The sequence below is a fragment of the Marmota marmota genome, unplaced genomic scaffold, assembly GCF_001458135.2.
Source record: "Marmota marmota marmota unplaced genomic scaffold, marMar, whole genome shotgun sequence".
NCBI lineage: Eukaryota > Metazoa > Chordata > Mammalia > Rodentia > Sciuridae > Marmota > Marmota marmota.
In genome coordinates, this window is record NW_026000026.1 from 3,965,392 (window position 1) to 3,988,673 (window position 23,282).

Genomic DNA, 23,282 nt, shown 5'->3' on the forward strand with positions numbered 1-23,282 from the left:
ATTCCTTTGTTTTTGCAACTAATAAACCTACAGTCTTATTTCTTTTTTCTTTTCTTTTCTTTCTTCCTTCTTTCCTTTCTTTCTTTCTTTTTTTCTTATTTTAGAGTCTTATTTCTGGAATAACCCTTGTTCATTGTTTGGAACTTGACACCATATCTTACACTGAATTGGTTAAAAAGAGGCCTGTTCCTGGGTTTCTTTTCTTTCTATTACTTTCTCTTCCTACCTCTACATGCTGCTAAAAAAACAAAAAAAACAAAAAAAAACAAAAAACATATTCACTGAAGTCACTTTGCAGGACATTTTTAGGGATCGGAGGTTCAAACATCCTCCAATTAATCATTTTCAAAATTTCAAGGCTATTCCCAAGAATTTATTCTTTTGCATAAACTTAAGTATTGTTTTGAAGTTCCTCCAAGATGTATCATTGCCCCAAGTAGATAAACAAACAAAAGCAAAAATGGGTTTTGAGTGTTGTACACTTAAAAAATAAATTGAAAAGGTAAATGTTGACATCCTCACTCTGGAGTCTTCTCATTAAGGAACACAGTATGTCTTTTTTATTATTACTTTGCAATGTACCCCTGAAAAGTTTGAGAGCTTTGTTACCTCCAGTGGTGCATTTCATATTTGTCAGGCAGAAGTGTGGGTGCTGCTCTCTCTGTACTGCAAGATGTACCGATACCCAGGCCAACTGCAGTAGGGGGCCTTAGACTGTGCTCCTGGAAGGGACAGGGGTACCGTACCTCCTGTTCTCTCACCCCTCATCAGGTTCCCCAGTTTCCACTCACAGCAGGAGGCCAGTACAAGAAGTTGATTTGAATTCCGGAAAGGCAGGGCCAGACCAGACCTCCAGCATGCCCAGCGCCTTCCATTTAATAGGCAACTGAGGCTCAGAGGAGCAGAGATTTGCCTGGGGTTCACTTTATGAGCAGAGAGAGAGCTGGGGCTGGCACTCAGCTCACCTGACGTCCATGCCTGTGCTTTCTGCTTGGTCCAAACTGCTCCTCCTCCTGCCGCTTTGCTCTTCTCTGGAGCTTCCTTGGAAGGTTAAGTGGGGTAGGTTAAGTGGGGCAGCAGCAGAGCCAGTTTGTCCCACATATTTTCCCCCTCATCCTCACTACCTGAGCCTGTCAGCCCTGACCAACGTACAGTCTGTCTCTGGAGAGCACATTTATTCTTGCTAAGATATCAAGGACTTAGAGCGTCTTGCTGCCTCATTTACATCTTAAACTAGAAGTCCTGCTGGGCATGGTGGCACACTCCTGTAATTCCAGCTACTTGAGAGGCAAGGCAGGAGGATCACAAGGTCAAGGCCAGCCTGGGCAACTTAGCAAGACCCTGTCACAAATTTAAAATTTTACCAAGGCTCTGGGAATGTTGCTCAGTGTTTGCCTAGCTTATGGAAGGCTCTGGGTTCAATTCTCGGTATTGCAAAGCAAATCAAGAGAATTCAGGCTGTGGTGTAGTCCAGTGGTAGGGCTCCTGCTTAGAATGCACAAGACCTTGGGCTTACTACCGGGCACCCTCCAAAGATAGAGACTATTCAGCAGTATAAGGGAACATTTTGAGTAATCTGTTGATTTTGCCAAACTTCATTCCCTGAAATTCATTTTCACACAGAATGCCACACAACTCTCTGATGGTAACCCATCCTTTTGAATTCCTCTCCTCTGTTACTCCTATCTTTGCTTCTTGTCACAGACTTTAGCTATTTTGTTGCAACAGGAAAGCTGCCTTGGGAACCATCCTTCTCTCTGTCCTTTTGCCCACGACTGACGGGTTTTTCCTCTCTACTTATATCATCTGACATTCCTTTTGGGCTTTGATCATGCCCTTGGTCCTGCTTAGAATTCTGTGTCTGCCTTTGATCTTTCCTGAGCTTAGCTAAGCAGCTGCCTTGGGATCCGTCTTGTGGTCTGCCACATGGAATGTCACAAAGTGGCGCTTCTTCTTGACTTGGACGGTCCCCAGGCAGTTGATAGAGACATGATTTGATATGTGGTTTTGGTCCTTGTCACACACTTGCAGTGTCCCTTGTCCATGTTAAAGTGGCCTTGTTCTCTACTGAGACATTGGCGTGGCGATCCACTTACACAGTGGCCATAGCCTTGATCTTAGTCGGCATTTTCTATCCACTGATGACCATCGTCCTCTACCTGCTGTACAGTTGGGGTGCGAGGTTGTCTTGTGGTGTCTGCGCACTGCCCGGGATGGACTGGTTCTTGTTTTCCACCTGGATGTTGGTCTGACGTTCTCATTTCAAAACATGCACACCAAGAACATTGATTATATATTTGTTTCTGGTCATGATAATGATCACCTACTTGCTGTTTGACTTAGATCTTGGGACCCAGCTTGGTTTTTACCTTTTTATCCTGAATAGTGCTGACCTCCTTGTCTACTTGGAAATCCATGTGATCCATTTTGTAATCGGTTTTGCAACTTACCTGGTAATTGATAATGAGAATGTCTGGGCTCCGTGGTCTCCAGAGTTCCCTCTCAGGTCTTGCCCTGGACCTTTTTCTAGTCAATGCACTGATGTTCCCAGGAGGGCTGTGCCTCTGGGTGGACAAGACTCAAGCATCACCAGGGATAAGAAACCCTCCAGGAAGAGGTCTGGGCCAGCACTCTACAGCTCCAAAACATGCCTTTTCCTTTTATTTGGGGCCTGTCCATTGCAGGAATGCCCCCAACCCCAAACCTGTAGGGACAATGAGATCTCAGGGTCAGAAGAAAATGAGGCAGAAAGTGACATTGCTATTGGCAAGCAAGAGCCAGGTTCAGTGACCCCAAGGACAAAGAAGCATGAGCCGGTGGGGTCCTGCAGGGACCAAGGGTCTGAGACCAGGTGGGAGTCTGCACCTTAGAGTCATCACACACTTCATTGAGGTCAGGGGCACCCAGGGAGACGGGGGATGGAGTGAAGAGTGGAGGGTGGGCACAGGAGCTGGACCAACTTGTGCCTGTGGAGGGTTAGGGCACGTGTTTCTGTACTTGGCCTCTGTTCAGATGAAAAGTGACGTTCTGTGAAGTAGCAGGAAGCATCATCCGCCCTCGCTGGGCCTCAGTTTCCTCTCCTGACTTGTGATCATCCAGTTGGAACCCGGGGCTCCTCACCACCTCTCACACGTCCCCTTTCATCTCTTCCACCGTACACAAAGGCTCTTTCCTGCATTCTGAGGGAAAGAGTAGCTAAGTTCTTTGTGGTCTCTGAGGAGGACAGATGCACTTGAACAGGATGTAAGAACACTAGCTCTGTGCAGAAAGAGAATGCTAACTGCCTTAGCACTTTAAACGAACACAAGGAAGAAATTGAGTTAGCTAATCTGAAATATAAGACACAACAAGATCACATTATCAACTTATGAATATGTTTATGTGATTGATTCATGCTCAAGAAATTTAACAGGTCGACAACGAGACTCACTTCTCCCTACAGAAGAGGACAGAGCCCAAGAAAAACCCCAACACAGTTTTCCTAACCAAAGTGATCAGACAGTGTAGGACATGGGCACAAACCAGACACGGATTCCTGGCCAAGATGGAAAAGTTGGCCAAAATGGAAATAGACCGCTTGGCCAGTGTCCAGGGACAAGCATGTCCTACTCTGTCCTACTCTGTCATGGACAAAAGGGCACATGACAGTAGGGAGCTAGGTCAGACATTATATCCAAGTTAAGCGGCAGGTACATGACAATAATAATCAACTAAAATCCTAATCAAGATCCAGGATGGTGCCAATGTGCCAAGAAAAGCCTAGTCCAACTCTGACATAAACCTGCCCAATAGACAAAACTCACCAAATGAAGACCAGGAACAACACCAAAGTAAGTTTCTTACCAAATAGGGGAGACTCCTACCCCCGTGTTTAGGAGTCGCCCATGAGGAGTGGTACACGAGGAGTTCCTGGGACTGTTATGGGACTGACATCCACGGTCCACACCAATCTCAGAGCTGTGTCCAGGCTGGGGAGATGCACATCACTCCCAGGTGAGGTGAACACCTGGTAGAGACAGGATGAGCTGCCCGTGTCCTGGATTTCTGCTGTTGGTTTTCAATGACTTTCTTTTGCAATCCTACCAGTTAAAATTCCTTGAACATGTACCAGCTATATAAACATACATAAATATAAAAGCATATACATAAGTTTATGATGTGATCTTGTTGCTTCTTAGAACTTCAGATTGATTAGCTTAATTTTTTCCTTATGTTTGTATAAAGTGCTAAGGTAGTTCACATTTTCTTTCTGCGTATGGTGAGAATCCTTGCATCTTGTTAGGGAGCATCTGTCCTCCTCAGAGACCACAAAGAACTTAGCTGCTCTTCCCCTCAGAATATAGGAAAGAGGTGGATGAGGAGGAAGAAAGATCCTGTGTGTGCTGTGGGAGAGATGAAAAGAGACGCACGGGAGGTGGTGAGCAGCCTCGGGTCAAAGCCACGTGTCCAGATTTCTGGCTGGAAACTCAACACTAAAAACAGGTGCCTGAACTCTGCCAGTCATTATTTGCCACCCAAGGCCAAAGCCAGAGACCCTTCATGACCCATTCCTCATGGGATCTCAGGGACAGATGATTTCCTAGAAAAGACAGAGAAGATGTAGTGCAACAGGCCCTGGGGAAGTCCCTGATCTACTTTGCCTTCAGTCCCACCTGTCCACAGTAGCATGCCCTGGACTTGGTTTAAGTATTCTGCTCCTCTGACAGCTTCTTTTAAGATGCGAATATTCCAGAGTGTTATATTAAGTCTCTGCCACATCAGCAAAGGGATACGGGTCAAACAATGTTGGCCGTGTCCTGGATTCCTGCTGTTGGTTTTCAAACAAGATTTGGATATGAGATATCATGAGGTATCGCCCAAAGCTCCTGTGGAAATATTCAGAGGTGAAATGATTATATTATGAGAACTATAGCTTAATTGGTCCACCCTAATTTGAATGGAATAACTGAGTGGTAACTCTAGGCAGGTGGGGTGTGGCTGGAGGAGACAGGTCACTGGGTCCGTGCCCTGGAAGGGTGCATCTTCCTTGTGGCCCCTTCCCTCTCTCTGCTTCCTGACCCTGCCAGGAGCTGACAGCTTTCCTTCACTGGGCCCTTCCCCACCACCCCCATGATGTGCAGGGCCCAAAGCAATGGAGTTGACCACCTGTGGACTGAGACCTCTGAACCCATGAGCCCCAAATACACTTTCCCTCCTCTAAATTGCTCTTATTGGGTATTTTAGTCACAGCATGAAAAAAAAGTGACTTTAAAAAATTATCATATGTAGAGAGCCAGAGGACTGGCTACAGTGGTTTTAGAGGGGTATCTTCAAAATGGTCTCTCCCCTCCCCTCCCTCTCCCCCCTTTCTATACATCTTTTTTTTAACATTTATTTTTTAGTTTTAGGTGGACACAATATCTGTATATACCATTGTCAGGAATGTGAATTAATACAGTCATCATGGAAAACAATGTGGAACCATTGTGGAGACGCTTCAGACAACTAGAAATAGAACCACCTGATGATTCCAGAGTAACTGCTTGGAGGAAGAAGAAGGAGGTGGGTGAAAGACATTGTTTTGGAGCCCAGGGATGAACCCACCAGGGTGAGGCCCAGCACCAGGCAGAGTCCCATGGCACTTGATCTCAGACCAGGGACTGTAAATGAGATGTCCCAGGTGGAGCTTGCAGACACAGTGGGGACAGACTACTCACTTAGGGCACTACCCAAACCTATCCTGAACAACACCCCAACTACAAATTTGCAAGAAATTTGAGTCTAGGGTGCCCCCTAATGTCAAAATTGTGTCAACATACCAACCATGACTTGTAGCAAACTTGGGACTGAGTCTGCCACCTAGGGGTGAAATGGTAGAGTCTCCACGGACTCCGTCAATACATTTCTGGAAGGATACACACAGAGTGAGATGGCAAAGCCTGAAATGAATACCTCATACTTCAATGTTCAGATATCTCCATATGTCAGCAAGTATCAGGAGCTTACAGGGGACCATGACCTCACCCAATGGACACAGTGAAGCAACAGAAGCCAACCACAGGGTGATGGCTGGCTGATCTCTTGGACAGAGAATCTAAAATAATTATTTTAAAGAAACGCAATGAACTTTAAGAAAATGTAAAGAAACACTTCCATAATTTATCTGAGAAACTTAACAGAGAGACTAAAATAATTTTTAAATAATCAAACAAATCCTGGAAATAGAAAGCACAAATGGAAATATAATGCATAATAAACGCAACATCATGAGTCACCAAGGAAATACATGCTTTGCAATAAGTCATGTTAGGAAAGCCATAAAGACTTTTAATGCATGGGGAGGGAGAAAAAAAAAAGAAACTATAATCAAATTCAAACAAGAGGGACTGGGGCTCCATGGTAGAGTGCTTGCCTAGCACGTGTGAGACACTGGGTTTGATGCTCAGCACCACATAAAAATAAGTAAATAAATAAAACAAAGATATCTGCAACTAAAAGATCTTTATAAAATTCAAACAAGAAAAACTAGGAAAAATACAGCTAGTATCAAAGAAAAAGTGTTAATCTCCCCCATATATAAAGAGCTCTATGAAATCTAAAACCCAAGAAGAAAGTGAATAAAATTCAAAGACAGAGGACTGGAGTTGTAGCTCAGTGGTAGAGCACTTGCCTAGCATGTGTGAGGCACTGGGTTCAGATCCTCAGCACCATATAAAAATAAATAAATAAAAATAAAATAAAGTCATTGTGTCCATCTACAACTAAAGAAAAATATTTTTTTTAATTGCAAGGACAGAAAATTTGTAAGAAATATTTCAAATGGCCCTTAAAATAAGGAAAAGATTCACTTCTGTAGTAACCAAAATGCACATTGAAACTCTGCTGCAATGTTTTCCACCTACCAGACTGCCCAAACAGAGTTTGACAGCAAACTCTGCTGGCAAAGGTGTGAAATAGTCTTTCTGGTACGTGGCTGGTTAAGAATCCAGAATGGTGTAATCCCTGGGGATTTTTTCCTGAGCTGGGGATGTATTATGGAAATTTAGCAATGCATCTATCCTTCCAGCAATCACTTCTAGGAATCTGCCCTGAGGGTGTATGTCAACAATTACGTTAGCGTGTGTGACTTCAGATTGTCTGTGTACGTAAGACCAGAAAATGAGGTGAATGAACTCTGACACATCCACATAACAGAAGATTATGACACGATTGTTTAAAAAAATAGAACAAGGAAGGTCTTCATTAGCTGAAATGGAGGGATTCCCACTTACATTTTAAAGAACAATGTATATAATAATCAGTCTATAATAATAGATGCAAATAATAATAGTTTTTCAAATAAAAATTTAGGAAGAATAAACCAGAAACCAACAATATTGTTACTTGCAATGACTGGGTGAAGTGGAGAAGGGCAGGCAAGGCTTCTGTGACCCTCTTTTTGTTTAACTTTGACTTCCAAACCGCAAAAATGTTTTGAATGTTTGAAAAATTAAATAAAAAGAAAATAACTCTTAACAACTAAAAATAAAGAGAAACGAATGATTAATATAAAATTGAAAATTATATTTTTTTAAAAATATTATTCTGTCACTTTTGCTTATATCGCTTAATGTATATCTTTGGTTGGATATATCCTAAATACAAACAGAAATCTAAAACTTCACTGGGTTATTGTCAGCAGTAATGATGGCACTGTAAAAAAAGCTACTTTATGGATGTTTTAGGAGAAAGAAGTAAGAGAAAAGAGAATCATACATAAAATTAATGTTTTAAAACTATCATGTTAAATATGAACTGGAAAGGCCAATATGAAATCATGTTTTTAAAATGTTTTCTGGGTTTGTAAAATGAAAGCGACTACATCACAATAGTATTGAACACACTCACTGTGCTGATTGTGGTTTCTAAATCTCTTTCCCCCATCCCTTAGAGAAATGGCTGGTTTTAGGGAGGACAGGAAATGTCAACTGTAGGCATTTATGTATGACACCTTCTGTCCTGGAAAGCCAGGAAACGCTTGATAACCAATGCGGCAATGCAAAGGACAAGCGGGAAGCAGATCCCCATGGCCACATGTAGAACAAATGGAACAAAGAATAAAGACTTTAATTGATCGTAATATATGGAATAAATAAAAAATATATAATCTTATAGCAATTTTAAAAAACAGATTACAAGAAAGAAAAAGAAATCTCATCTTTACAGAAAAATGTTAGCTAGTAAATTGGAATAAATAGCATTATTAGAAAAAGAAAATACAATTTTGCTACTCCTAGTGTGGTATTTTATGTGAACAAGGGTCTCAGTAGGTACTAATACCACTAGGATACTAGTTGTGGGACTTCAGGATATTCCCAGTTGATAAATTTTCACCCCATCAATTTCTTTTTTTATATATTTATTTTTTAGTTGTAGGTGGACACAATAACTTTATTTTATTTTTTTTATGTGATGCTGAGGATCGAACCTAGTGCCCCACATATACTAGCCAGCACTCTGCTACTGAGCTACAGCCCCAGCCTCCCATCAATTTCTTATTGATTGCAAAGGAAGAATTTTTTTCCTGTGCTGGGAATGTGGTATCACTGAACCACATCCCCAATCCTTTACTTCTGTTTTCTCAAATTTTGAGACAGGATATCAAATATAAATTGCCCAGGTTAGCCCAGAACTTGCAATCCTCCTGCCTCATTTTCTGAGAAGCTGGAATTACAGACATGGGCCACCACACTCAGCAGAAATGTATTTTTATAATGGAAAAATCAGGATTCCCGTCTTAAATTAGCATTGTTAAGAATATAATAGCTGATCTTCTCCCTGATACACTGCAATATGAACTATACATTGTAAAATGAACTATACTATATCTCCTATGACACTTTCTTACCAAAATGTTAAACTTGAATTTTAATACAATTTTTCGACACAATACCTTTATCTTATTTATTTTACTTTTATGTGTTGCTGAGGATCAAACCCAGTGCTTTGCACATACCAGGCAAGCACTCTACCACTGAGCCACAACTCCAGCCCCATTAACTTGAATTGAATATAACATCTTGGTTACAATACATACGGAGAAGAGAAAGGCAAGTTAAATGTCACTGTGTGGAAACAATTGGATAAATTCAGGATGTGTGACCTTCTAGAAGACAATTGTCATAGACTTGCAAAGCCGACATCCTAAAGACAGAGAATTGGAATCAAGCATCTTGATTTGGAACAAGACTTACACAAGACAATTGGGGAAGTTTCAAAAATAGAATGAATATTGACACTATCATAGAATCAATTCTCTCAAGCATGAGAAAGGCATTACAGTTATGTGAGAGATGTTCTTGTTCCCACATGAAAGTTGAACAGCAATTATATTTTAGGTGATATCATTGAAATAATATTACATTATTGGATCTATTAATAGTATTGAGATATATAAGAATATTCTCTTACGAGAATCAAAGGAACATACTGTCTGCAAGTTACTTATAAATGATTCAGCAAATATATGACATAGAATATGTATAAAGATATGCCCATATACATACTTTTCTATATATTTGAAATATTTTATGATGGAGAAATATATGACTTGAGAACATACAGGATTTGAGGAACTTATATGTTCTAATGAAAGTTTAAATCTTTGCTTTTGAAACTTAAATGTTTAACTTTTCGGGAGCTGACTTTTATTTGCAGTGTGAGGAAAGGATACCATTTACTTTTCTTCTATATTCATCATTTTCTTGATTGATTAGCCTTCCCTTCCCCACTGATCTGCCAATCCACTTATATCCCAGATCGAAGTTCTACATATGCACAGATCTCATTTTGGGGTTCTCTTTCAAATCACATTGAGTCAGTCTTGTTGATCTTTTCATTTATACCCCGTGTTCTATTTTTATGATGATGTTACAATAAGTCTTAATGTCTGGGAAAGGGCAGTTCTCCCTTCCCTAATTTTTTGGGGGGAAATGTATTGGGCACTTTGGCCCATTTCCTTTCCATATAAAAATTGCAATCAGCTGTCAAATTCCCACAATGAACACCCCCAACCCCCATACAGACTGGATTTATATTATAATCTAATATTTAATTCAAGTTTAGAAGAATTTATGTCTTTTCGGCAATCTGATCAATTGTTCATGTGAGATATCACTCCATTCATTTAGTGTTTTTTTTCAATAATTCATAGCAACTTTTCCTATGTTTTGTTAAATATGATGGTGGTGGATTCTTTATAATTTTTGCTGTTATTATAAACTTGCTAGGTAGCGAGGATTAACAGAGAAAATGTGAGTATAATGTGGTTTAATGTAACAAGCCACAGGATGGAGCTGTAAACACAGGGATCTGACTCCCTGGCACCTATGGCCGTGGCCAATCGCAGTATTTCTATTTCTAGGGATGGACTATTGAGGTAGACTACTAAGAAGCTGTTGGGGGGAAATAAATTTTCAAGGTGTGGGTCACAGATCAGCAGCATCAACATTGCTCAGGGACTTGTTAAAATTAAAATTGTGGATCACTCTCCAAATCTACAGGATAAACACCAGTGGGAATGGAGCCAACAATCATTATTTTAATAAATCCTCGAGATGATTCTGGTGCATGTTAAATATTGAGAATCACTGGCTCATATAAGGGGAAAAAATATAAATCTTATGGGTAAAAGTGACTCAAGAGACTCCAGCCAGGAGATGTGGCCTCTTTCCTAGTTCACAGACCTGGAGGCTCTTGGTTAAAAGGTAACCAGGTCCTGGGGATGGGGCTGGGGCTCAGCGGTAGCACACTTTCCTGGCATGCGTGAGGCACTGGGTTCGATTTTCAGCACCACATATAAATAAATAAATAGATAGATAGATAAATTAAGGTCAATCAACAACTTAAAAATTGAAGGAGGACCCTGAGGCACAGCACACACTCACTATGGATCTGCCTGTAAGATCTTCCCACTGTAACAGGTTGTCATTTATTAGAGTGGCTGTGTACTGGGTAAAAGGAAGTGACCATCATGCAATCACAGGCCTTCTGGCCGGTTCCCGGACTGGTATGAACTGGTACGAACCACCCCTGTCACAGTTCTCAACTCCCTCAGTGCAGGACTCCGCTTCTGGGCTATCTGTTCAGTTCTCTTAACCTATTTTTCTATTTCTATGTCAATAACTAAAGCAGCATTAATTCCTAATAATTTAACTAGGCAATTGGTAGGGATTTCCTGGTCTTGCAGAATTTGTATTAAATTCTTATACTTTTATTCTAACATAAGAATAGGGGGGTAGTTTGGGGGACAATTGTCAATTTCCTGAAAAATCACAGGAATTTTTATTACAATGATATTAAATTTAAAAAAATTTAGTAGAAGTTGGACACAATACCTTTATTCTATTTATTTATTCTTATGTGGTGCTGAGGATTGAACCCAGGGCCTTGAACATGCTAGGCAAACACTCTACCACTGAGCCACAACCCCAGCCCTACAATGATATTAAATTTATAAACAATTTGAGTTGAATCAACATCTCTACTATGCTCTATCTTCCTGAAATGTGCACAGTTGTATCTCTACACTTCAGATAAGACCCAGTAAATCTTTTTTAAATTTTATATATATACATATACATATGTATATATTTAGTTGTTAGTGGACCTTTATTTTATTCATTTATTTTATATGTGGTGCTGAGAATTGAAACCAGTGCCTCACACATGCTAGGCAAGTGCTCCAATGAGCCACAACCCAGCCCAAGATCCAGTAAATCTTTCAACAAAAAACTATTAGAAATAATAAATTTATTGAAGTGGCAGAATACAAAATCAATATTATTTCTAAATAATATTTGAAAAAGAAATCAAGAAAACAATCCCATTTAAAATAGATTAAAAAATAGAAATAAATTTAAACAAAGAAGTGAAAGATTTGTGTACACACACACACACACACACTCACACACACACACACACAAACCTATAAAATTAAAGAAATGGAAGGAGACTCAAAAATGGAAAGATGAAAAATATTCCATGCTTCTGAATTGGAATAATTAATATTACTGAAATGATTGTACAACCCAAGCAATCTACAGATTCAATGCCAGCCCTATCAAAATTCAATGTCATTTTTCACATTCTTTGAAAAAAGTGGCCACAATCTAAATAGCATGGTGCTAGCATAAAAAAGTGACTAAAGAACCCTAGAGACAGCCCACAAATAACCCACACGTTCATGGTCAGTGAATTTTCCGAAAAGGTCTCAAGAACATGCAACAGGAAAGGGGCCGTCTCTTCAGTGAATCGTGCTGGGAAAATGATATCCACGTGGAAAAGGACAAGATTGGTCCCTGCCTCACGCCACATACAGAAGTCAACTCTAAATGGGTAAAGACGGATGTAAGACTATAAGAGGAAAACCGGGGGAAAGCTCCCCGACATTTTTTCTGGACAATATGTTTTTGAATTTGACCCCAAATCACAGACAACTAAAGAGAAAATAGGCAAGTGGGGTGACACCAAACCAAAAAGTTTCTGCCCGGCAAAGATGACAGTGGAGTGAAAGGTCTGTTCGTAGATGGAGGAAATACCTTTAAAACACAGATTCAATTAGAGGTTTGTGTCCAACACACACGAGTGACTCAAACAGCTCAATAGCAAAAAAGCAACCGATTTTTACAATGGACAAAGAACCTGGGTAGACATTTCTTATTTTGGGGTACTGGGGATAACTCACGGGCACTCGAGCACTGAGCCCCATCCCCAGCCCTATTTTATATTTTATTAGAGACACGGTCTCCCTGAGCTGCTTAGTGCCTTGCTAAATTGCTGAGGCTGGCTTTGCACTCAGGATCCTCCTGCCTCTGCCTCCTGAGCCACTGGGATTATAGGAGTGCGCCACCGCGCCTGGCCCTGAATAGACATTTCTCAGAAGAAAACATGAATGGCCAATAGGTATGTGAAAAAAAATGTTCAATAGCATTAATCATCTGAAAATGCAAAAAAAAAAAAAACCCAAAACCAAAAACAATGTCACCTCATATCCATTAGAATGGCTGTTATTAAAAGGATAGAAAATTAAATGTAAGTGAGAACAGAGAAAAGAGAATCCTTGGATACATTGTTAGTGAAAATATCAATTAGTATAGCCATTATGGAAAAACTGTAGAGAGGTTTCTCACACACTTCAAAGTAGAACTACCATAACACCCAGCAATCTCAGTTCTGGGTATACATCCAACAGACATGAAATCAATGTGTCAAAGAGACATCTGTGCCCCCGTAGTTATTGCAGCCAACATACAGAATCAAACCCAATGTCCACCAAGCTAAGGGAGGATAAAGAAAATGCGGTATATAAATACAGTGGAGTACTATTTGGCCTTTAAAAAGAAGGAAATTCTGGTACTTGCAACAATATAAATGCACCTGGAGGACATTATTCCTAAGTGAAATAGGCTGGCCTCAGAATGACAAATGCCAGGTGATCTCACTTATATGTGGAATCGGAAGCAGTTGAACTCCATGAAATAGAGCACAATGATGGACACCAGGGGCTGGGGCAGGGGTGGGGATATGCTGGTCAGAGCTCAGGACTGCTGAGAAATTTTCAAATGTTTACATCACACACACAAAAAATCAGTATGTGATGTAATGGCAGTGTTACCTTGATTTAACCATTATGCATCATGTACATACGTCAAAACATCACATTGTACTTCATGAGTATGTGCAATTACAATTTGTCAATTTAAAATAAAACTTAGAGACTGAGAAAAGACAAAGGAAACAATCTTTAAAGATTACTGATAAGCACAATAAAAGTTGTTAGTTTGAATTTTAAAAAAGCAAATTGCTTTCTTTACTAGTTTGAGCTTTGCCCTGCCCAGTTGTAAAAATTCTCCCTTTTATGTAATGAATTTCCATAAATGCATATTTCTTTTTAGATATCCTGTTCTCTTTGACTAGACTGTTTATATCTATACCAATACCACACTACATTAATTATCGTAACATTAGCATGTTTTGATACCTGGTTTGGCTAGCCTTCATTTTTATACATTTTTTTTGAGGGGGGGAGTGTACCAGAGTCCTTTTTATGTTTTATTTTGAGACAGGGTCTTGCTAAATTGCTGAGGCTGGCTTTTAACGTTTTATCCTCCCGCCTCAGCATCCCCAATAGCTGGGATTACCGGCATACACCATGGTGCCCAGTTGTTTTTACACTTTTGAAAAATTGTATTGGCGCCTGGCACAGTGACACACACCTGTAATCCCATCAATGTGGGAGACACAGGCAGGAAGATGGCAAGTCTGAGACCAGCTTCAGCAATTTAGTGAGACCCTCTGGAACTTTGCAAGATGTTCTCTCAAAACAAAAAATAACAATGGATTGGGCTGTTGCTCAGTGGTACAGTGCCCCTGGGTTTAACCTCTAGTAATTCCATCCCCAGATTTCATTGGCTCCTCTCAAACTTTCATACTAGCACTTTATAGGATCCCTTTGTCAAGTTCTTATCAAAAACCGTACTGGGGTTTTCACTGCAATCACATTGAATTTGCAAGTGATTTTAAAAAGACTACCAACTTTGCCATGTAGCAGCACCTTCCCAAGCATAAAAGTTATTTTTCCATTTATTTAGTTCTTATTGTAGGCCTTTAATACATTTTTTATCAATCCATGAAGGTCTGGCATAATTTTTAGATTTATTCCTAGTTTGTAGGACTTGTTTCTTTGATTGTTTACGACTTTTTCTATGATTTCTCACTGGTGATGTGTAAAAATGCTGTAAAATATTGTACAGAACTTATGTGTAACATCGTTGATGAATCTTACTTATCAAAATTATTGAGTGTTAAAAAAATACCATATAAAAACGACAAAAGTCTGCAAATAACGTCTGTTTTGCGCCATCCTCCCCCACGCTATATACCTTCTTGCTTTGTCTTATTGTATAGTTTTCACTGTCTCAGACATCGCTGGGAGAGAATAGTGATCCTTACTGTTTCTGACCTCAATCACAATTCCTCTGGAAATTCAGCTCATTGTAGGTTTTGCTATAGAGTTTCATTGTGTATGTGTATTAGTTTGTATTCTTAATTTTAGGAATTCACACTCACATTGAACTTTCTAAAAATTTTTATTTATTTATTTATTTATTGAGAGAGAGAGAGAGTTTTTAAATATTTATTGTTTTTAGTTTTCGGCGGACACAACATCTTTGTTTGTATGTGGTGCTGAGGATGGAACCCGGGCCGCACGCATGCCAGGCCAGCGCACTACCGCTTGAGCCACATCCCCAGCCCCTCACATTGAACTTTAAAACTCTGATGAATTCTAATTTTGAATATTTTATTTGGGATCATTGCTGTGTTCACAGAAGACATGGGTGCATAATTATCTTTTTTCTCCGGCTGTATTTGGTTGTAGAATGCAATCTTTGGTGTACTGCTATTGCGGCATAACAAATTGCCCCAAAACTCAGCATCTTAAAACCATAGACCTATGTCACAGCTTGAGGGTCAGGACCCCAGGAGATGGAGTCTTAACTTGGTGGTCCTGGCTGAGGTCAAGTCTAGCTGTCCACTGGCCTGTGGTCATCTCAAACCTAGAATGGGTCTGGAGAATCTACTTCCAAGTTCAATCGTGTGTCTGCTGGTGGCCCTGGGCCGTCATAGGATGTTGACCAAAACCGTCATTCCTCACCCTGTGGGCCACTCCCCAGATGGCCTGACTTCATGACATGACAACTACAGTCCCCCAGAGCAAACGGTCAAAGAGAAAGAGCCTGCTCCCCAAACGGAAGCTGCGGTTTTATCACCTAGTCTCATAAGGATGCTAACTGTCATCTGTGCAATATTCCACCATAGAAAACTGTGGGAAGGACTACACGAGCGTGTGAAGTAAGTGTGAGGATCCTGGCGGGCCCACGTGGAGGGTGGCTTCTCCACCCAGAGAACATGTAAAAGGGTTTTCTCTCTCTTTGCCCCTTTGCTGAGTCAGCCAATTTAACACACCCAGTCGCTGCTCCTGGAGACCTGATTGGAAGCCTATCCGGGCCCACTTTCTGCTTTGAGTATAAACCTTGCTGTTTGACCTCAGGTAGCTTGGTTTTTGTTGTTGTTGTTGTTTTTGTTTTTAGGGCTTTTATTATGAAAAGCCTCCTTTTCCTGGTGCATGATAACTATACTTAGTAGTGGGATTCACTGTGCCATGTCCGTACTTGCACAAAAGATTTGAGCCATCTCACTCCCCAGTGCCTTCCCCATCCTCTCCCTCCCCGGAGCTGCTGGCTCCAGCTACCGGGTCTCCTTCTGCCTGACTCTGCCGTCTTCCTCACCCCATCCCCTCCCTCTAGGTGAATAGCATCACTTTTTAAAAAAATTAGTGCACTACAGCTACACGTAATATTGGTGTTTGTTCATTCTGATATGATCAAACAAGCTTGGGATATAATCTGATCCACTTCAGATCCCAGTACTTCCCTTTCCCTCGCCTCCTCCCTCCCCCTGTTTTCTCCTCTAGGTCCTCTGTTCTTGTCTTCCTTCTGTTTTTTATGTTTTTTTTTTTTTTTTAGTCCTTTGTGGATATACATAAAGGTGAAATTCATTGTTATTTTAAATCAACATTTTTCCCCCATTTGCCTCACCCCCTACCTAACAGTCTGGGGAACAAGACTAACATTTTTTTTTCCAATCCCAGATTAAATTCTCATGTCCTTCACTGCCCACAAGAATTTTTAAAAATCCCCAACCTGGGAACTGGAGCCCTGACTTGTCGAGGACACCAGCTGGCTTTGAGACCCAAGTCCACCACAGTCCAAAGAGCACAGAGAAACGTGGAGCACATCTCTGCCTGCTCCCTGGCTCTAGAAGCCTGGTCTGCTCATTCCCATTCAGATGGTACTGACCACCAGTCACTCATCAACATGGCAATATTCTTTTTTGGGGGTGGGAAGGAGTACCAGAGATGAAACTCAGGGGCACTCTGCCACTGAGCCACCTCCCCAGCCCTATTTTGTATCTTATTTAGAGACAGAGTCTCACTGAGTTGCTTAACACCTCACTGTTGCTGGGGCTGGCTTTGGACTCGCGATCCTCCTGCCTCAGCCCCCCAAGCCGCTGGGATTACAGGTGTGCGCCACCTTGCCAGGCATCATGGCAGTATTTTTATGTGAACACAGAAGAAATGATGTCTTGGGAAAGAGAAGTGAGAGATTCAAACTCATTCCAGCAGGCAACGTGAGGCCATGATGTGCAGAGGGTTCCCAGGATGTACCTTTCAATGCTCTCAACTGATAAAGTGATTTTCTGTTGGCACTTTGTTTGAAAAAATGACATTTAGGAGCTAAAGTCATTTCTCCAGACACCACAGAGCCAGCGCCGGGAGATCCATGCTAGAAACTCGCAGCCTCATGATAGGCTTCCGGAACTTCGAGCCTCCTCCTTCCTCTCCACATCTCCAGCAGCAAACCAGAAGGGTCCCTCACTCCCACCCAACCCCAGTGAATCACAGAAGCAAGTTGTACACAGAGAAATAAGTTTATTTACTTATTCACTCGTTAACATATCTCCTGAAAGCCTCCTGGGTACCAAGTGCTTGCCAAAAGGAGGTATGGGTGGAGGAGCCAAGTCCTCACCACAGAATCCCACCTGGCAGCAGAAAGGGAGTTCCCACACCACACAGACCAGGAACCCAGAGCCACCTCCAACGGGCAGGAATCAAGCTGTAAGAGAAAAGCAGATAAGACCTTCAGCGTAGGAACAAGCCAAATCATTGCTACATTATTTCCTGTAACGAGGCCCCTAGAAAAAAGGAAAACAGCAAGGCAGTAGAGTTGAAAGAGTTTTGGTGTCAGGAGACTGAACTCAGGATTCATTTCACTGAAAAACTCAAACTCAGAGTTGGAACTAGATCATCCTCAAATCCCACGGATCCTTCAGGCCTGGACCCTGGACGTGGTGATGTAAACAACCTGAATGATGAATACTTAGTGCCTAGGGTGCTTTACCACACACTGTCATCTCCATAATGCTCACTTTTTCAAACAAGGAGACTGAAGCTCAGAAAGTGATTTGCCCAGAGCTCTCACCCGAGGCTGGAATGGAATCAAATCCACAGGTGGTCCTTGGAAATGCTTGCCCCGGGACCCAGGGAACAGTGCCCTTGAGGGATGAGGGAGTCCGACAGAGGCTGTGCTCGGAGTGCGGGACTCCCTCATCCCTCAAGGGCACATGGCTGAACCCCCAGAGGGTGGAAGCTGGGAAGGCTGCAGGGAGGGAGAGGACCAGCCCCAGCGCCCTCCTTACCTCTCACGGGGGGAATGCAGAGCTTCCCGCACATGCCGAGGCAGCACTTGAAGTCCCTGTCACACTGGCTGTCCGTCTCACAGTGGTTGGGGGGGTTAAGCATCATACACTGACCCTTGACCACTGGGCACTTCCCAGGCTTCCTCTTCACTGGTGAGGGCAGAGCCACATGTCAGTCTGTACCTTGGACACCCTGTCCTTCTGCTCCAGCCTGAGCAGGGAGGATCATCTCCCCCGAGCCCCATCGTACCTCCCTCCCACTAAGGCATCCCCTGGAGTAGCAGCTGGCTCCCCTCCCCTCGTGCCCCCCAGTTGGTGCAGGTGACCAGCTGTCCAGTGTGGACGGGATGGGCAGCTTCCAGGGGTAGCTATCTGAACGCCCTCATGGTGGCCTGGGAGACCGACCTCCTGACAGGCCAGGTCTTCTGCCAGGGGCCAACTTCCTGTGTGGAGCAGTGTGACTGACAGAGAAGGAGGCCTGGCAGGAACCCTTCCTCCAGGCCGTGCCCCTAGGCACTGGGTCTCCAAGCTCCCTCCTCTACCAGCTTACCTGGTCTGGGGATGGCAACAGGATCCAAGCATTTGATGCCACAATAATCAGGGCAACATCTCTTCTTCTCCGGACACTGCCAGTCACTCTGGCACTCAGGTTCCTCGTATCGGAAGCACCGGACTTGTGGTCTAGCAGGACAGGCTCCGGCTTTCAGAGATTCTAAAGAGAAAGTCAAAGGTCAGGTGAGGCTGGGTGCTTGTGTAGCCATCAAGAGTCTCCGGCAAAGCATCACTTCCCAGGAGGAGAGACACTCACCTCAGTGGCTGTCCACAAGTCCCAAGGGAAATGCCCTCCAGAAACAGTGACAGGTTTGAACAAATCAGGTTCACAAGCAGAGGAAGTCACGGACCCAAGAAGAAGGCAAAGGATGATGGAGATCAAGAGATAGAGACAAAGCTGGATGGAAGGAGCATGAGAGATGATGAGAATGAAAGTCAGAGACAGAAACACGGAGACTGAAGACCAGGAGCAGAAAGTCAGGAGACCAGGGAGTTGGGTTCTTGGGATTGGACGGTCATGGTGTGAGAGCGTAGGAGAAGGTGGTGGAGAGCAGGGAGAGAGGGCCAGAGAGAAACAGAGGAGGAAGACCTGGGTGACTGACGGCTGGGTGAACAGCATTTCCACACGCTGGGAGTCACACGAGACCTTGGAGCCCAGACAGAGGCGTGACCTCAGCGAGGTCTTCAGAAACTAAGTTGAGAGATCAGAGGCTAGAGAGGGGGACATTCCCATGCCATCAGGAGCCCCCACCTCTGAGGCTTCAGGCAAGATTGGGCCAGAGTAACTCCAACTCACCATTTCCAGAACCTTCCACAGCCAAAGGAGCCAGAGTTCCCAGAGCAAGAAGCACCACGAGTGGCAAGAGGCTGCTGGACTTCATGGTGCAGACAGGTGGCTCTGATAGCCAGCGCCAAAGCTCACTGTTTATACCTTTGCCAGTGGGTGTGGCCCCAACAGAAGGTTTTGGCTCCTCCCAGCTGCTGTTGCTGGGGCAGGAAGCTCAGTCAGAGACCAAAAATCATGAGACCAGGGAGATGGCAGCCCTTTCCTGTTTCAGACGGGACTCTGAGACCAAGAGAGTAACCATCAGAGAAGAGGTTGTCACCAGACTGATAAGGAGGCCGTTGGGGACGTCTGTCTGTCTGAGCATTGTGAGGAAGCAGCCCATTAGTCTTGCACGTGGAAGAGGGCGGAGAGGTCGGCTGCGCTCCCCGGACCTGGAGCTGAAACAGGAGACGTGGACGCTCAGCGGAGATTTGGGCAATACACCCCTAGTTCTGACATTTCTGGACTCTCTCGGATTGTGAAAGCACCCTACTGATTGCTTAATGAGATTTCTTTCTCAAAAAATGCAGATGACGCATCACCCAACCAACAGATATTTCTTTCCCAAATTATCTGTACCGTTACATCCCCAGAGTCTGTTCCATAACTGAAACGTGGAAGCCACTCACTAAATACGTGAAAGAAGCACTGAGAAATCCCTGCCCCCAGCAAATTTCTTTGGAGTTCAGTTTTCCCACCTGTTGAGATGGGATGATTCTAACAAGATGGTTCTCTTCAGAGACAAAAAGATGAAAAGTGTGGAAGAACTCCAAGAATAAATTAGTCATGTCCTTCATCACTGAAAATAACCAAAATGAATCTAAGATAACAGGACAAAGCAGTGTGCCAGTCTCTGTAATCAACATTTAGCTGGGGTTAATTTGAGATGATAGAGGGATGCTTCTTGCCCCAAAGTCCTACAGATCTCAGGTGACAGCAAAAATAAATAAATAAAAAGCTGCCATCTACCTGACCCATTCTGTGCTACCCCGTCGGCATAGACTTCCGCTAATTATCAAGATGGTGATTGCTTTCTGTAGAATCCAACCCCGATGGCTCTGACTCAAATCCACTCACTTCCACCACCCAGGGGACAGTTCAAGTCCTCTCACTCAAGTCCCCTACTTCCATTCTGTTTCTCCTATTTTCCTCAGTGCTCAGAGAGTGTCTGGGTTTTCATATTTTTTTTTTTTGCTGGGGGGTGGGGGGCAGTTACCAGAAATTGAATTCAAGGGCCCTCAACCACTGAGCCACACCCCCAGCCCTATTTTATATTTTATTTAGAGACAGGGTCTCATTGAGTTGCTTAGCAGCTTGCTTTTGCTGAGGATGGCTTTGAACTCGTTATTTGAACTCATGATCCTCCTGTCTCAGCCTCCCGAGCCACTGGGATTACAGGCATATGCCACCATGTCTAGAAAAATATTTGTTTCTACAAGAGAGAAAAAGGAAATTTCAAAATTAAAGGAATAATATATATATATATGAGAGAGAGACAGAGATTGAGAGGAGAGAACACTATAACTAGAATTTTCTATCTGTGGTAGATGGATAAAAACCAACTCTTTCTCATCAAAGAGCCCTGTGATCAATTAGCAATGCCTTCCATGAGGATAACCAACCCTGACATTTCTGTTATTGGCTCAATTGGCCATAATCTTCAAATTATAGAATATTGAGATCCTTCATAGGTTATCTAGAGCAAGGAGCAGCAAATTACAGTTTCTGAACCAAAACCAGTGGGCTTCCTGTTTTGTTTTGTTTTTAATACTTTTTCATTGTCAATGGACTTTTATATGTGGTGCTGAGAATTGAACCCAGGGCCTCACACATGCTAGGCAAGCGCTCTATCACTGAGCCCCAGCCCCAGCCCGGGCTTCCTGTTTTTCCTAAATATTTTATTGGAACATAGCCACATGTCCATTAATTCATGAAATATCCATAGCTATTTTCCCACGACAATGGCAGACTTGACATCTTTGCAACAGAGACCTAAAATATTTACTCATAGCCTAAAATATTCGATGTCTCGTCCTTTACAGAAATTTTTTTCCTGTGAATCCCCAGCTTGCAGTCAAAGGGACAGAATCCCTCAGGAAAAGGTACAAGCCTAAAGTTGCATCATGAGTTAATTTCACAACACAAAACTGAGCTTTCCTAAAATGGGTGACTCAGTTGCTAGTCCTCAAAGCCTGTTTGGTGGTGGACACTCCCGCTCCTAACAGCCTCTTAAGCTGAGATTGATTCACTGCATCTACACGACACACTCTCGATGGCCTTCAACTAAACCCTATGAACTCATTCATCCCACAGAAATCATTTAACAATTTACAACGTGCCTGGTTCTGTACCAGGCCCTGCAGCTACAACAAACAACACACAAAGTCAACACCACACGGCTGCTAAAACCCTGAACCTCAAAGGCAGGCTCACCTGAGTCGAAGGAAAATCACTGGACCTCTCTGAGGTTCAGTTACCCCACTGCAAAGTGGGAGTGTCGCTTCTTCTTTGTCTGAAGGCACCATGTCTGGGCCTGTCGGTGCAGTAGACATTGCTTTATCACAGTCAGGTTCCTGTGCACACAAGAGACCCGGGGCGCTGTCAGGCTCTAACCACGCTTTGTCCTTGGCTCTGGACCCAACTTGAGCTGTCCCATTAAAAGCTTGACAAAATCTGACTCCATTCCTACCCTGGTTCTGCTTTATTTGGAGAATCCTGACTACTATGGCCTCCTGGCCCCCACAGTGCCCACCACCATTTATTTAAGGCCAGTCACTCATTACTTGGGAGGATGCACTGTCCTTCAGCTTTTGAGTCCTGGCTTCCAATTAATATCTCAGGTCTGCTAGCGTGTCACCCATGTGAGGCGGGGAGAGGAACCCTGCAACAGGTGTCTCCTCGTGCACATCAAGTGGCAGCGGAGACCCTGGGCACCTCGGAGGGTCTGCACTCTCCCCATGAGTGTCCACATGCCGCTGGGGGAGCAACATTGCACAGAATTTTTTAAATTTTACTTATTTATTTATTTAAATTAGGTATGTATGACAGCAGAATGCGTTTTGGTTCATTGTACACAACTGCAGCACAACTTTACATTCCTCTGGTTGTACACGAGGTAGGGTCGCACCATATGTGCAGTCATACGTGGACCCAGGGTAATGATGTCCATCTCATTCCACCACCTTTTAAATAGAATTGTTAAACACCATAATAAGTCCAAGGAGACTGCAGTAGAAGGGGAACATTAAAAAAAAAATTTAATACCTCTAACAACACCTCTGTTGTTGCTGTTGCTGCTTTTCGATTTGAGCAAGAGGCCCCACATGCTCTCTCTGCTCTGAGCCCTGCAAATCCTATGTGGCAAGCACTGGAAGTGGGTGGGCGGGGCAGGGGGCTCATGGGTGAAGTGAGAGGAGCGTCACATTTGCATAAGAAAAGTCCTTCTCTCATCCACCCAGGCTCAAGAGTGACCCTAGAGCACAGTTCAATCAGAAGGTGAAGAATTAAAAAGAAAAAAAGATTTCAATTGTGAAGACCTACTGGTTGAGGAGCTGCTGGCTAGGAAGCCCTGGGGAGGAGACAGGAGCAGCTGCACCCCCCAGGAGCCTGCAGAAGGGGTGACTACAGG

At 43.0% G+C, this 23,282-nt stretch overlaps 1 protein-coding gene and 1 long non-coding RNA gene across 2 annotated transcripts; one reads left to right on the forward strand and one right to left on the reverse strand.

The window, feature by feature from the left end:
• Window positions 1-1,395: 1,395 nt before the first annotated feature.
• LOC125618940 lies at window positions 1,396-21,913 on the forward strand. The gene is made up of 3 exons (XR_007350322.1): window positions 1,396-4,482; window positions 5,382-5,541; window positions 21,697-21,913. It is a non-coding gene; the product is annotated as an uncharacterized LOC125618940 (long non-coding RNA).
• LOC107156479 (antileukoproteinase-like) lies at window positions 17,493-19,980 on the reverse strand. The gene is made up of 4 exons (XM_015502586.2): window positions 19,625-19,980; window positions 18,827-18,988; window positions 18,277-18,426; window positions 17,493-17,693 (listed from the first exon to the last, which is right to left on the reverse strand). The coding sequence occupies exons 1-4, from the start codon at window positions 19,707-19,709 to the stop codon at window positions 17,689-17,691; spliced, it is 402 nt and encodes a 133-aa protein (XP_015358072.1). The 5' UTR covers window positions 19,710-19,980; the 3' UTR covers window positions 17,493-17,688.
• Window positions 21,914-23,282: the final 1,369 nt, after the last annotated feature.

What these genes read in the sequence shown, in the direction of transcription:
- LOC107156479 (XM_015502586.2), bottom strand. Translation starts at nt 19,709, where the DNA reads ATGAAGTCCAGCAGCCTCTTGCCACTCGTGGTGCTTCTTGCTCTGGGA. An exon ending in TGTGGAAGGTTCTGGAAATG is followed by an intron (nt 18,989 to 19,624) that starts GTGAGTTGGAGT and finishes CTTTCTCTTTAG; the next exon opens with AATCTCTGAAAGCCGGAGCC. An exon ending in TGTTGCCATCCCCAGACCAG is followed by an intron (nt 18,427 to 18,826) that starts GTAAGCTGGTAG and finishes TGCCCTCACCAG; the next exon opens with TGAAGAGGAAGCCTGGGAAG.